This window comes from Canis aureus, chromosome 1, assembly GCF_053574225.1.
Source record: "Canis aureus isolate CA01 chromosome 1, VMU_Caureus_v.1.0, whole genome shotgun sequence".
In the NCBI taxonomy this organism is placed as follows: Eukaryota; Metazoa; Chordata; class Mammalia; order Carnivora; family Canidae; genus Canis; species Canis aureus.
In genome coordinates, this window is record NC_135611.1 from 101272317 (window position 1) to 101287871 (window position 15555).

The window sequence follows — 15555 nt, forward strand, 5'->3', positions numbered from 1 at the left end:
GTTTGGCGCCTGCCTTTGGCCCAGGGCGCGATCCTGGAGACCCGGGATCGAATCCCACGTCGGGCTCCCGGTGCATGGAGCCTGTTTCTCCCTCTGCCTGTGTCTCTGCCTCTCTCTCTCTCTCTCTGTGTGACTATCATAAATAAATTTTAAAAAATTAAAAAAAATAAAATAAAATAAATTTAGAAACAGTTGAAACAAAGCACTGGTGGGTTTCTTGCACTTGTATTGACTAGTAAGCTTTTTGAAACAAATGGAGCCAATGAATGAATTTAACAAACAGGTCAGGTAAAGGCAAGTCAATGGATATTTTACTGAATGTTTGTAAATGAGGGAGAAAATGTGTCTTGTAGATTCTCACGAATTTAAACGTTCATTCCCTTGGGTTAGGAGGTTGGAGGGAGGAGTGGCTAAGTGTGTCAGACGGAACTGTTAAAAAAAGAAACAAGAGGCCCCAAAGGGAGTCACATGCCCTAAGCCCATGTCATCAAACTAGGACTTAATACCTAACTTAATCATGATTTCAACTTCTCACACTTGTGGAACCTTAAAGCAGACAATCTGGAATTACCTCATCAGCACCAGTGAGGCCCAACAGACTTGTGCTCCCCAAAGGAAAATGATCTTGCCTGAAACAATCTACTCTTTGCTAGTAACTTCCTTGTCCCACCCCTTCTGCCTATAAAAGTTTTCCATTTTGTATAGCTCCTTGGGGCTCCTTTCTATTTAAGGATGGGACGCTGGATGGGACGCTGTCAGATTCATGAATTGCTGAGTAAAGCCAATTAGATCTTTAAAACTTACTCAGTTGAATTTTGTTATTTAACAGAGCAAAACCTTAAATGTACACACAGATGAATTTAACATTTTATAAATCCATTTGTAATTGAAATCAGACATTTAAGAAATTATGAGTGGGATGAAATACATAATAGACTAGAACTGTGAAGCAAAGGAAAGGGAAAGGGAAAAGTGTAGGCCTAAGTTGAACATGAAATCATAGAATGAATTGAAGTAATGACAGTCAGTAAATGTAATGTGGAAATTAATGGTTTATTTGATTCAGAGAGCACATAATGATGTTATCAGATTTGGGTCCTTGTACCCAGAGATGGTAGAAATGAGACTGTGTCCACAATTTAAAAGCAGAGTCAAGGCTTTATTGGGGCACCAGCTGCAGTTGAAGGGAGACACAGTCACGAAAATGTGTCACATTGGCTCCTGGAAAAATAGGCAGGACCCGAGTTTTAAAGGACCCGAGGTGAGAAAGGAGTGACGGCTAAGCATGTGGGGTGGGGAAATACAGGGAATTGGGAGCGAGTGCAAGCACAGTTGACAGAACGTGCTTCCTTTTATTTTTTTTTTTTTTAAGATTTTATTTATTCATGAGATACACAGAGAGAGAGGCAGAGACATAGAGGGAGAAGCGGGCTCCTCGCAGGGAGCCAAATGTGGGACTTGATCCTCGGACCCAGGATGGCACCCTGAGCCAAAGGCTGACGCTCAACCGCTGAGTCACCCAGGCATCCCAGAACATGCTTCTTTATACACGTATGTTTCTTTTGTGTGTCAAGTCTCCACCTCTGGCAATGACGTTTAGCATTGTAATGAGGGGGAAAGTTCGTGAAAGGTCAAATTTGGCAGCCATCACATCTCATACTAGTTTGAACAGGTCTGGGATTGCTCTTTGGCTGTTGCTTTGCTCTGCAGGAGCAACGATAACAGCTGGCAGGAGATGTCCTCCAGAACTCCCGCTAGGCCAGGGTCTCAGAGGTTCACAGAAGGCCCCTCACTGGCGTTGCTTCTGGCCCACAGGCCCTCTGCGGCACTCTGCAGACACACCCTCCCTTCCCCTTTGCTGAGGGCCTCCACTCATCTTTTCATGGGGACCTAATGCTGATGGGCTCTCTTGAGGATCATTTCATTTTAACAGCCTGCAAACCATACAGTGTGCAGAGACTATTCCACTTTTCAAAGGAGGGATCTAGCTCTCAGAGAGGGCAAGGGACTTCCACAGGGCAGCACAGCTGCTACATCCCTGAGCTGGGGACGGTCAGCCTACACCATGCTGGACCCTCTCACCCTGTTCGCCTCTGTTCTCCTTTGGAAATTGCCCAGGACTCGGGCCAAGACACTCAGACACCTCACCTGCCAGACTGTCCATGGAGCCTGACCCACCAAGTAACCCTACCCTGACATCTCCACCTGAGACTCTCCGGGTCATAAGTGTCACTGTAGACCATCCTGTCCCCTCACCACCATTGGCAATAATTCCTCCCCGCGGAGGGAGGAAGCCTAAATATGGCTTCTAGGTGGCCGCTCCACCTTGTGCCCCCATACTGAGCTGTCACCCAGTTATCACTGTCACTATTATGGGTGCTGTGTGGCCCTGAAGAACTGAGAGCAGCCACTGAGGCCTTCACATATCCCTGCCCGCAGCTCTTGCAGGAGACCTTAGCGCTTACAGTTCTCCCTCACCATTGTTGGTAAATTGCAAATTGTCCAAACAGTGACTGCCAACCTGCTAGAAAGTTCCCATCCCTCCTGTAAAGCCTGTAAACCTCCCACCTTCCTCTCCCAACTAGACTGAGGCTTCTTAGCCCTGGGGGCAAGCATTAACCTGTAATGAATTCTGGGCCCCAGCTGGTTTTTCCCCCACCACCTGTAAGTCTTCAAACCTGTGTGAGCCTCCGGGCTGTACCAAGGTGTGCACCCAACTTTCTGTTCTGACTCCCACCAGCGCGTCATCAAATATGCAGAGATGGGATAGGTTGTTTTCTCTAAGCTAGACTATCTCTACACCCATCCCCCTCATCACACTTGGTCTGTGGGGACTACACAATTCTGTGTTGTTTGGGTGTCCCCATGACATGCCTGTCTCATGAGTCTCTGAGTATTTGTGCATTTATGTTGCCAGGCTTGGTGAGGTCTGGAAGGGTCCCCAGCACAGGAGCTTCTGTCCCATGGAGTTGGGGGTGTGCCTCCCTCCTGGCACGTGGGTGTTCACCAAGTTCTCCAAACTCTGTGGTATGATTGATCATTAACTCAATCTCTAGCTCCTCTCCACTGTGGATAGGGATGAACGTCCTAAACGTCTACTCATGGATTAGTCTTTCTGGAGACCAGCCCCCATCCTGAAGCTACCCGGGAGTTGCCTCACTGAAACAAAAGACAGTCCTATCACCCAGGAAATTCCAAGTGATTTTGGGGTTCTGTATCAGGAACCAAGGTCAAAGACCAAATATTAGAACAAAAGATGCTTCTAGTGCTCTCATCACTTAAGAAGTTACAAGGGTTTTAGGGGCTCTGTGCCTGGAACTAGGGACAGAGACCCACATATATATTTTCTGTTATTTCACAACCTGCCTCACAGAGGTCTTTCCAAACAAAAGGTTTCCCTTGTACCAAGAGGTATGTGCAAGAATATTCACAATAGGAAACACCTGGAGACAGCCCAGGAAAGAGGATGGATCAGTGGGCTTCTCCACACAGTGGAGCATTGTCTGCAGCCCCATAGTCCTCTGCACTATGAATGTAGTGAGAGAAATGTCACAATATACCTCACAGAATACCCCCTTCCATGATTGAAGCCATTTTCACATGGTACCTTCTAGTTTCTCAATGTGATTGAGTCCCAGTTTCCTAGTGGAAACCAGCTCACAAATGTATTCCAAGTAACCAACATAAATGCTCTTGCCTCAGCTGTGCACAGCATCTTTTCATTTCCTCCAAAGTGCCCTTTCAAACTAGTTCTGCAAATGAGCTCCTCATCCTCCCCCCCACCACCACCACCCCATACCTGCCATCTCTGGAAGAAATGAACAGAAAGCATTTGACCTTTTTTGGTATTTGTCAATAAAATAGCATTCTCAAACTTTCAATCACCAATCATATCAGATGGAGTTTAGCCATTAATATATCAAGTGAATTAAAGAAATATAACATTTGAATATAGAAGTTCCCTTTTATAGACTAAGGCCTATTTCTGGGTTTGTGCCCCTGCTCTGCACCTTTTTAAGTGCATGTGACCCAGTAAAGATAAAGTGTGTGGACAGAGGCAGGGGAGCAGGAGGGAAAGCATCACTTGACCACTGGAAGCTGGTGTTTGTGTCCTGGAGTTGAACTTTCATGGATTTTAAGGAATAAACACCAACATTACACATTCATCCATTTATTCAGCAGGTTATTTATTGGTTATTTGAATTTTTTGTCAGCCACTTTTCTGGGCACCTGAGATACACTCCAGTGAACGAACAGAAATTCCTCCTTAAACTTACATTTTAGTGAAGAAAATAAATGGAAAATATAATCAGGAAATTATATGTTCTAAATAGGGAGGTGCTATGGAAATATACGTATTTGCATACATATTCACATAGCATTACACTGAGGCTACAGCTGAGGAAGCTTCTGATGTGGAAGGAGTACCTTTGACGGCAATTTTCTGGTGAGTCCTCAGGTGGCGGTGGTAGGTGGATGACTGGCGGTAGCTTCTCTGGCAAAGCGCACATACATAGGGCTTCTCACCCGTGTGGATTCTCTCATGGGCCAGAAGGTTGGTTTTGTGGCTGAAGGATTTTTCACATGTGCTGCACCTGAAAGGCTTCTCTTCTGTGTGAATCTTCTGATGCACGTGTAGGTCTGACGCTTGGAAGAAGCCTTTGTTACACTCAGCACAAATGAATGTCCTCTCATTGTTGTGTCTTCTCTGATGGGCTTTTAGCTGAGAGAAATACCTAAAGATCCTGGGACATTTTTCACATCTGTAGGAGTTTTGGGCGTCACGGAATCTTTCTTGGTGTCCCCCACATGTGGAATTCCCCTCGGTTTTTTGGTGGGTAGAAACAGGGTCAGGGGTGACTGCGGTTGACCGAGAGTGAAACCCTGGTGCCCCCTCCATCAGGACATCTTGATATGGGCGTCCTTGCAGGCACCCTTCCTGGGACTTGGACGTACCTAGACCCGGTCTTCCAGGGCTGAGCAGATCCTTCAAAGAAACACTGTCCTCTTCAAGGTGAGGACAGTCCTCCTCATGGACAATGAACAGGGAAGGTACTGCATTGCCTTGACTAGTAGTACCGTCATTGTGATAAATGTTGTAGCCATTTGCTTTATCTCCTGTGGGGGATAAAACAACTCAGTGAAGTTGTACCCAAGAAGGAGTCCACACACAACATCCCTCTGGTACCTTGGCTTACCCCACTCACCTTGTCCTGTTTCCAGGGAAGTATCTTGGGAAGTCCAGGAGGGTGTCCCCATGTTCTCTTCTGTTGGGGTTCCTGCTGACAATTGTTTCATGAAATGAACGATGACTTCTCTTAAGGGCATATTCTCAGAAAAGAGGGCGTCCTGGCCCTTCATGTGGACGTGGACCTGTTATTAAAAAAAAGATAACTGTAATATATTCTTTTTTTAAAAAAGATTTTACTTATTTATTCATGAGAGAGAAAGAGAGGCAGAGACAGGCAGTGCTATAAGCAGGCTCCATGCAGGGAGCCCAATGTGGGACTTGATACTGGTATTCCAGAATCATGCCCTGGGCCGAAGGCAGGCGCTACAGAGCTGAGCCACCCAGGGATGCCCTATGTATTCTTTATTGATGTGTCTTCCCTAATAAAAAAGATGAATGCTAAGGCTTTGAGGGAAGATCCAGCACTTGTCAAGGTGTTTCTCCTCATCCTTGAGGTTTTGCCCAACTGACAACTTCTTGCTGAGTTTCTGTACCACCTCTCCAATGAAACTCAATGAAATAAATTAATATATTGGTTCCTATTCTTTCCCACTGAAAGAATGACTATAACCCCTTATTTTTACTCACTTATTCCTAAGTTTTCCCTCCTCGGTGAGGAGGAGTGATCTGACAACTGCATCTATAATAACTTATTTTCCTACTTCCAGTATCTCCTACTGACTGCTTATTCCTGACTCTTTTTGGCCCCTCCCTCTAGGGGAAAAGAATCTTCTACTCACTAAGCCAGGTGGCTTCACAGAACTATCACTCAGATCTTCCATGAATTTCTCCAGGTTCCTGCCACTTGATTCCCATTTATTCTTCAAAGTAGACCGATCACTGCAATGTCTATTGATCATAAACTGTTCCAAGACCACTTGAAAAATAATTTCATCCTTGCTGTGTTTTTCTGGCTGCAGCCAGAAGTAAAATGATTTATAGAGTCTTTGCAGTTCCTGCTTTGCATGTGAGTTGTTGCCATTTCGAAATAAACTGTTCTGAGTGTCCTTGAACTCCGAAATCTCCTCTGCCTCTTGGAGAGCAGGTCTTTGGCTGGGCTTAAAGTCTTTATTTTTTGACCCAGGATCATCCATGGATGGTTCACACAGAAATAAATCCAATCTTAGTAATATTTATCAGAGATGCAAATTCCTGGATGCAGTTTGTGAAGTCCTGTTTCTGGAGATCTGTTTCAAAACAAAATCAGGGAATCCATTTGATATTTCTGTTCTCATTTTACTATTTAGATAACAGATGTTGCATAGAGTTGATAGTGGTAGATGCTTAAAAACTATAAACTACAAAGAAGAGATATTTAATTGTATCACTGGAATAATTTAAAAAAGCAAAAAGAAAATATAAATTTCAGACCCATATTACTTCATAGGTGAATTTTATGAGACATTTAAGAAAGACATAATGTTAGTCTTAGATGAGCATATAAAAAGACACTCCTCTTTTAGTTAATGAGGTTAATTAATTAACTAACCTTACGGATAAACCATACTAGTACATTAAATACTAGCCAATAATTCTTATGAGCATAGATATCTGAAAATCAAACTCAGTCATATATAAGGAAAGTAATACTTCATGAATAGGTGGATTTTATCTTCTATATACAATTTGGGTTAAATCTCAAAAAGCAGTGTAATTTATCACATTACTGAATTTAAAGAATATGCTTTCATCTTAATAGTAGATATATTTAAAAAGCTTAATAAGAAATCAGTGTTCAATTTTGAGAAAGGTATTTAGTAAAACCAGGAGTAGAGAGGAGCTTCCATTGTGTAATAAGGCATTTACAAAATGACTATAGAAAAATTCTTATGGCACCTCGGTGGCTCAGTTCCTTAAGGGTCTGCCTTCAGCTCAGGTCATGATCCCAGGGTCCTGGGATGGAGCCCAACATCAGACTTCCTGCTCAGTGGAGACCCTGCTTCTCCCTCTTCCTCTGCTGCTTCCCCTGCTTGTGCTCTCTCACTGTTAGGTAAACAAATAAAATCTTAAAAAAAAAGAAAAAGAAGTCTTCTTAAAAATTTTGCTCTTGGGATTTGGTTTTTCCCATAATTTGGCTATAATACCGAATCAGTATTTTTGTATCCTTTGGGTAAATACCTAGTAGTACAATTGCTGGATCAGAGGATAGTTCTATTTTTAACTTTATGAGGAGCCTTGGTAGTATCTTCCAGAGTGGCTACATCAGTTTGCATTCCCACCAGCAGTGTGAGAGGGTTCCTTTTTTCCGCATCCTTGCCAATACCTGTTTCCTGTGGTTTTTTCCTTAAAGATTTATTTATTTATTCATTAGAGATACAAAGAGAGAGAGGCAGAGACAAAGGCAGAGGGAGAAGCAGGCTCCACGCAGGGAGCCCAATGCAGGACTTGATCCCAGATCCCGGAAGGCGGATGCTCAACCACTGAGCCACCCAGGCATCCCTAATGCTAAGGTCTTAATCACAGTGCTCCACAGCAGTGTCCCTGTGGGATTGAGTATTTGTCTGCAAGTGTGACCATGCGGTCTATTTGTGCCTGGGGTGGTCTTGAAAAAGAGAACTTGTGGGGAGGCCCAGATGAAGAGATCTGCAGAGGAAAAATAAGGCCAATGTACCTGGATATAGAGAACCAGCCATGACACCTAAGAATAGAGGGATGAGATGACCCAGGTAAGGCCTCATGAGACCAGGAAGGACTCAGTAGTTTTTCCTGAGGGCAAGGGAATGTAAAATGGCATGTGACAAGATTAGCATTATACTAAAGTCATCTGGATTAGGAAAAGGAAAATATGTATTCCATTTTCTTCTGTGTGGTTCTTCTGGATTAATCTTTATTTCATCTATAGATGGGATCAACATGATTAATCCTATCAGACTACCAGATGAGATATTTGGTAATTGACATTTTTAATCTCTACTCCATGGGGCTCAAATTCAACCCTGAGATCGAGTCACACAGTCTACTGACTGAACCAGCCAGGTGCCCCTAATATGAAATTTTTAATAAAATAAATACAGATCTGTGAATTACTTACCATCTAAGATTAAAAAGGACACAAAAATAGATTACATAGAAAATAGATTTAGTGCCTGGGTGGCTTAGTCAATTAAGTATCTGCCTTCAGCTCAGGTCATGATCCCAGGGTTCTGGGATTGAGCCCCGTGTTGGGCTCCCTGCTCAGTGGGGAGTCCCTCTCCCTGTGCTGCTCCCCTTGCTTATTTTCTCTTGCTCTCTGTCAAATAAAATCTTTAAAAAAAAAAAAAAAAAAAAAAAATCTTTAAAAAAATAGATCTAGTTCCCAACCAGGCATCCCTGTGATAAGAACTTCTAAGATTTACTCTTAGCAAGTTCCAAATATGCAATATAAAATTATTAACTATAGTCACCATGCTGTATATTACATCTCCATGACTTATTTATAGCTGAAAGTTTATAACTTTTGACCCACTTCACCAATTTTGCCACCCCTCACCTCCTGCTTTTGGCAACCACCAATCTCATTATTTATGAATTAAGGTTTTTGTTTTAAGATTCCACATTTAGTGATGCCTGAGTGGCTCAGTGTTTGAGTCTGCCTTTCGCTCAGGGCATGATCCTGGGTCCGGGATAGAGTTCCGCATCAGGCTCCCTTCTCTGCCTGTGTCTCTGCCTCTCTTCTGTCTCTCATGAATAAAAAAGACTTTGGCATTCAAAATCAGACTGCCAGGTTCCAATGTGAAACAAGCTGTTTGGCCCAGGCAAGTTACCCATGAGGTCCCCATCTGTCACAGAATTCTTTTTAAAACAAAATATCTTATTTATTAATGAGAGACAGAGAGAGAGAGGCAGAGAGAGAAGCAGGCTTCATGCAGGGAGCCCAAAGCGGGACTCGATCCCCAGACTGCAGGATCATGCCCTGGGCAGAAGACGGGCGCTAAACTGCTGAGCCACCCAGGCTGCCCTGCAGAGAATTCTTAAAAACACCCTGCTGTTAGGGTTGTTACTGGAACTCAATGAGTTAATATATGTAAAACACAGGGACAGGCCGTAGCATAAGGTAGCCACTTAGTAAGGGTATGCTAAATAGCTGATACTTAAACTTTGAATCTTAGCCCCCAACCACACCCCAATCCACTCAGGACCAACACTTTTAACAAGATGCCATAAAAACATCTCACTAGAAACAAAATTAACAAGACAACAGAGCCATACAAAAATGCCTTCGATGGGAGAACTCTTTCAACCAGGCCAGGCTTTTATAAAGCCCACAACATTGATCTCTACTGAGCTAGAGCATCTATAAAAATAGACCATCCCCAATAGAGTAGAGATGTAGGTGAGATGGGATGAGAAGTGCCACAGCAATCCCCTGGCTAAATACAGACCATCCCATCAGGCAACCCACCTCAAATTATCCATAGGCCCTAACTAATCAATGAGCTACTATAACCAGGTACAGTTTACCAAAAAATGGAAAATTCTATGTTACCATACCTGCTCACCTTCCCTCTTTAAAAGCAGCCCCCATGGGCAGCCCTGGTGGCGCAGCGGTTTAGCGCCGTCTGCAGCCCAGGGCGTGGTCATGGAGACCCTGGATCGAGACCCTGGATCGAGTCCCACATCAGGCTCTCTGTATGGTGCCTGCTTCTCCCTCTGCCTGTGTCTCTGCCTCTCTCTTTCTGTCTCTATGAATAAATAAATAAAATCTTAAAAAAATAAAAATAAAAGCAACCCCCACCCATTGCTTCATTGCAAGCAGTCGCTCCTCTGCTGTCCTGCCTGCTGCTCCCTTGCATGTATTCAATAAACTTCTATCACCTTTGTTCTGCCTCAGGTGGATCCGCTCATCTCCCATCCCACCAATTTCCACCGATCTGGTCACCCTACATTTGGGGGGCTCCCATCCAGTCGGAAGAAACACCATACCTAACTGAACAAGCCCCATATTTTTGTAACTAGGCATTTTTCCCCAATGATTATCCCACACACATGCATAAAACACAAGCACGAAACTGGAAATTTTGCTTTCATTCTGGAAACTCACCTATTCAGGAAGACTGAACTTCAAACTGGTCAATTCTGGGCTGAAAGCTAAGTTTCTGTGAAACTCACTCTCTGCACTAGTTCTGCCTTCTTAAGACTCATCCCTTTTATAGGGTGTGGGGTCAATGAAGCATTTACAGTCGTGATTGGATAAGATTATCCTGTTGATGGGATCTCTGATGGAATCTTCATCTTGCTCTAGCTCCAGTTCTCCAATACATTATTAGATAACATCCCTGTGATTGGAACAATTGGCCACAATCAAATACACTAATATTTCTGCAGTGAGATGTAACAATACTTACGCTAAAGGAGAATACAAAAATTACCATTAGTATCACATAAATTCTGGCCAAGTTTGGTCTGAAGTGAGTCTCACACAAATTTGCTAGTACTTCCTAATTTTCTGAGATTTGTGGATTGCACGAGCGGCGGAGAACAAGGCTAATGTTCTCTTTTACTATTCAGTCCCAGTTGGTGAATCAGAGGATGCCTCAGTGTGGAGGCCAAAAATTAAGGCCATTCCACCTCAAGTTTAACATTAGCACAAGTACAGCCATCTTGGCCCCTGTGAATAAGAGCTGAACTTTACAGGAAAAACTGCAGAATGTCCTCGGCAGGGAATCCCACATCAGAAAGACAACAGAGCTCAGAATTGCCCTCGGCAGAGAATCCCATATCAGAAAGACAACAGAGCCCACGCTGTGGTAGAAAGTCCCATATTAGAATGAGAACAGAACTCAATGCCCTTAAGCCCCATATCAGAATGTAAACAGAACTTGAGAAATTCCTCCACCCCTTCTGTAAATCCTCTAGACCAGCCTATAAAAAACCCAGCCGTAACCCACTTCGGGGTCCAAGTCCCTGCTCCGCCGTGTCAGGTATACTCGAACTTAAGCTCAAGCTTGCTAATAAACCCTCGTGCGCTTGCATCGGTGTTGGCTCCTTGGTGGTTTCTCGGATTCTCAATCTTGGGCACAACAGAATGTTGGTAAGGTCTGGAGCTGGTGCCAAGAAAGAATTCTTGAGACATCTTTGGTGCAAAAAAAAAAAAAATGATTTTATTAAAACACAGGGACAGGACCTGAGGGCAGAAAGATCAGCTGAACTGGGCTTTGTGAGGAATGGATGATTATATACTTGAAGTCCAGGAGTTAAAGAAAAAGGGAGGTGTCCAAAAGGATTTTCATATGCTAAAGAAGACCCTCAGGATACTAGAGATGGAAATCGTCAAGCTAAGGTGATTTTTCACTCTAGCGGAGCATTAAGACAGTTGGGATTTTCCTGGCGGAATGTCACACATATTCCACTAAGGAGTGGGGGGTGGTTGCTGAGTGTCAGCTTGTGCTTTGTCCTCAGCTTGCCTTCTGCTCCCTCATCAATAAAGTAAGAAGATTGGGACTCCAAGGAGTCCCAAAAAAAGGAAGGAAAGTTGAGATGATTCTGACAAAGAAGGTCCATCTGTGGAGGGAACAGCGGTCCTGTGACAGGAAGGCCGGGATATTCTCAGGCTTCAGAACCCTCAAGTGTGTGGTAGGAGATGGTGGAAGAAGTTCAGGGACCACACAGGAAGACATGTGGTGGGTGAGGCAGGGGGGTGAGGTGGGTCAGAAGGGGGCAGGCTGGGGTCTGGTTTCTACCTGGGAAAATGTGTTTGCATGTTTGAGCTCTGAATTGCCCAAACTCCATCCAAAATATCATCTTGACTCTAGTGAAATTAGGATGATCTCTCTTCCTTCTTATTTCCTCCTTCCCTCTGTCTCCCCCTTCCAGACCCACACCCACAGCCACCCACACATATACATACATATAATTATCTTTCTCTGTCTCTTCATCTATATCCTATCATTTTTCCTACCATTCTTTTACCCTAGTGTGTCGATTAAGACATTTTTACAATCTTCATAATTTCATTCCTCAACTCTATCATTTGCTTATTTTTATATATATGTCATATTATGTGCAAATATATTTTTTAATTTAATTTACATTTTTGCATTTGTATTGAGGTATAAATGACACACATGTAATTGTTTATAGTGTTCAATTTGGCATAGTTATATGTATACACCTGCAAAAATTCCTTTACAATTAAGATAACAAACATGTCCACTACCCTAAAAAACCTCCCCAACACTTCCTTTCTAGGCAATAAATAAGGGACTTTCTGTCACTATAAATTATTTTTCATTTTCTATGACTTGTATATAAATGGAATAAAACCATATGTACTCCTTTTTGTCTGGCTTTGTTCACTCAGAATAATTATCTTGGAATTCATCCATGCTGCTATTTGTATCAACAGCTCATTCCCTTTTATTGATGAATAATACTCCATTTTATTAATATACCACATTTTGTTTACCCCTTCACTATTTTATGGACATTGGATTGTTTTAACTTTTTAATTATTATCAATAACATTGCTATGAACATCCTTGTGTGGACAGGTATTTTTCATTTTCTTTCTTTTTTTCTTTCTTTTTTTTTTTTTTTTTTTTTTTGGTATTTTTCATTTTCATTGGCAGATTCCTAGGAGTGGAAATGTTGGGTCATGTTATATGGTGAATTTATGTTTAATATTTTAAGAAACTTTAAAGCTGCTTGGAACATGGGCTGTACCATTTTCCATTTCCAGCAGCAATGTATGAATGTTCCAGCTTTGCCACATCCCTGGGAACAGTTAGAATTGCCTAATTCTAGCTATGCTTGTGGATGTGAAGGGGTATCTTGTTGTGATGTTATTTTATTTTATTTTTAAAGATTTTATTTATTTATTCATGAAAGACACAGAGAGAGAGAGGCAGAGACATAGGCAGAGGGAGAAGCAGGCTCCATGCAGAGAGCCTGATTTGGGACTTGATTCCACGACTCCCGGACCATGCCCTGGGCCAAAGGCAGACACTCAATCGCTGAGCCACCTAAGCATCCCTTGTTGTGATTTTAATATGCAATTCATTAATAAATAATGATGGAGCATTTTAACATGTACTCACTTGATATCTGTATATTTTCTTGGATTACATATCTTTCAACTTCTTTTCTCACTTTCCTTATTGAGCCTTAATATACGCTGAAAACAAAGTCACCTTCATGAGGTATGTGATTTACAAATCAGTTCTCTGAGTTTGTGGCTTGTCTTTTATTCTTTTCTAATGTCTTCGAAAGATGAGAATTTCTCTATTTTGATGAGTTTTAATTTATCTTTTTTTCTTTTATGAATCATGCTTTTGATGGTATACCTACAAAATCTTTACCTAGCACAAAAACACAAAACTTTTATCCAGTGTTTCCTCTAGATGTTTTACCTAGATGCTTTAAGTTGTATATTCAAGTCTATAATCTATTTTGAGTTAATTCTTTATCTTGTGAGATAAGTGTCTAAACTCATGTTTTTGCATGTAGATATCCAATGGTCCTAGTAACATTTGTTGAAAAGACTATTCTCTCCCCATTGATTTACCTTGGCACCTCTGTTAAAAATTAACTAAACTGACTAAAAATGCAAGAGTTTGTGTTTGGAGCACCAGCTGAGGGGAGGGGGGCGGTAATGGGAGAAGCAGACTCCCCACTGAGCAGGGAGCCCAATACCGGGCTAGATCCTAGTACCCTAGGATCATGACCTGAGCTGAAGGCAGATGCTTAACTGACTGAGCCACTCAGGTGCCCTGCAAATGTTTTTCTTAGATAATCTCAGCTCCCTGTGCAGGTATTGTCACTAAAATTACTGGTGACATGATAATCACTTTACACCATGGACATGAGATCATAGAATCCCGAAACTTTATCGTAGGTTCAGATGCTCCTTTCCACATTGGCACAGAAGCTTCCCTAACACATAACTGTCCTGATTCCAAATGTTATTTGGTAAGGTTTTTTTTTTTTTTTTCAGTTAAGTTTCAGGTTCATAGGAGAATTATATCACAGAAAATCCACAAACATAAAGTGCTTGCTTTCTTTCTCTCATGTTTTATGGGTTGAAACACAAATATATTTTTTGCATATAGTAGGAAATGATGTTTCCTGAGAACACATGATGCATACTATCCCTTTACCCACCATCTTTACAGCTGTCTGGCATCTCTCTTCTCTCCTCAAGTTACAGCTTCTGTGAAATCTTTCATTTCTCTCTAAGGATGCTGAATGTCACAGAATTACTCTAAAGACTGCAGATATGTGCCCAGCAGGTAGATAAAGACACTGAATTCCAATCTCTGAGTAGTTGCCTGGGGCCTGTGTGACAGAAACTATCACTTATAGTTACTATTGTTACATTTTGTTTGAGCTTGTTGTACTAAATGCATCTATGATGATATAGGTCTAAATGTTGTCATCAGTAAAAGAGTGTTAGTATTTATCTTCTGTTTAGAGAACTAAAAGACTAATCTCATTTCCTAGTCAAGAGAAATTATTATTTGAGGAACACCATGCCTAACGGTTGTAGGATGTGGGGCAGGAGCAGGGAGGGAGGAATAATCAGAGACTTCAATAATCTTCAAAGAGTAGTATTACCCTGGTACATAAAGTCACCAGATGTTAAAAGTCTCTTGCTAGTCTCATACTGCTGTTAAGCTGTTGCTCTCTCTGCCCTCTAAGATGTGTATTTATCAAACTAAAAAGATAAGAACAAAAACAATAAAATAAAATTCTAACTAGAGAACTTGTTTGATGGGGAAATTCAGGTCCCCCTTTCTAAGACCAGGAGTCACTTAATTTGGATCCTCCTTTTGTTGCCCAACACCCTATGATTATGGGAATATCATGATCTCTTATTGCTTTAGTATTTCTCAAGTCTTTAAGGGCTGGAATAATCAGTAACCACAGATTTAAAGGATTCTGATGTGGGGTTTTATATAAGCAAATTTTATTAATTCCCACACTGTGTCTTCTTACCTAAGTGTTTTAGGTTTAAATATATTTTTTAAAAAGATCAAATTTATTTTATGATGTCTCTTTCAAAAGATCTTAAATCTTTCCCTTTTTGTTAGTTTATTTCACTGTCCTAGATCTATTACATATTTTCTATTAGCAATAATCATGCTTTGGATAAACCTCATTGGCTATGATACTGCCACCGTGCAAAGCTTATTACATATTTTCTTAAGTAGGCCCCATGCCCAGCATGGAGCCCAACATGCAGCTTGAGCTCACAATCCCGAGATCAAGACCTGAGCTGAGATCAGGAGTCGAATGCTTAACTGACTGAGCCACTCAGGCTCTATTACATATTTTTATTCAATTAATTATGCCCCAAGTTCTCTCTTCAATATTAAGTGGTGTTTTAAATTTTACAAAATTTAAATTTA

General features: G+C 41.8%; 1 protein-coding gene and 1 non-coding gene across 3 annotated transcripts in view; both read right to left on the reverse strand.

The window, feature by feature from the left end:
- Window positions 1–4172: 4172 nt before the first annotated feature.
- The window catches only part of LOC144322589 (zinc finger and SCAN domain-containing protein 4-like), a 35082-nt gene continuing 23699 nt past the window's right edge, over window positions 4173–15555 (reverse strand). The window contains exons 2-5 of one of the 2 annotated variants that reach the window (XM_077912803.1): window positions 10251–10485; window positions 5971–6417; window positions 5208–5373; window positions 4173–5118 (exon numbers count right to left, since the gene is read on the reverse strand). In XM_077912803.1, coding sequence (XP_077768929.1) covers window positions 4382–5118; window positions 5208–5373; window positions 5971–6324 — 1257 coding nt within the window. In that variant the 5' untranslated portion in view covers window positions 6325–6417; window positions 10251–10485 and the 3' untranslated portion in view covers window positions 4173–4381. Of the gene's footprint in view, window positions 5119–5207; window positions 5374–5970; window positions 6418–7066; window positions 7214–10250; window positions 10486–15555 lie in introns of those variants that run through there. The other variant, XM_077912801.1, reaches the window with a different exon arrangement.
- On the reverse strand, window positions 15201–15335 carry LOC144289636 (U4 spliceosomal RNA). The gene has a single exon (XR_013357457.1). It is a non-coding gene; the product is annotated as a U4 spliceosomal RNA (small nuclear RNA).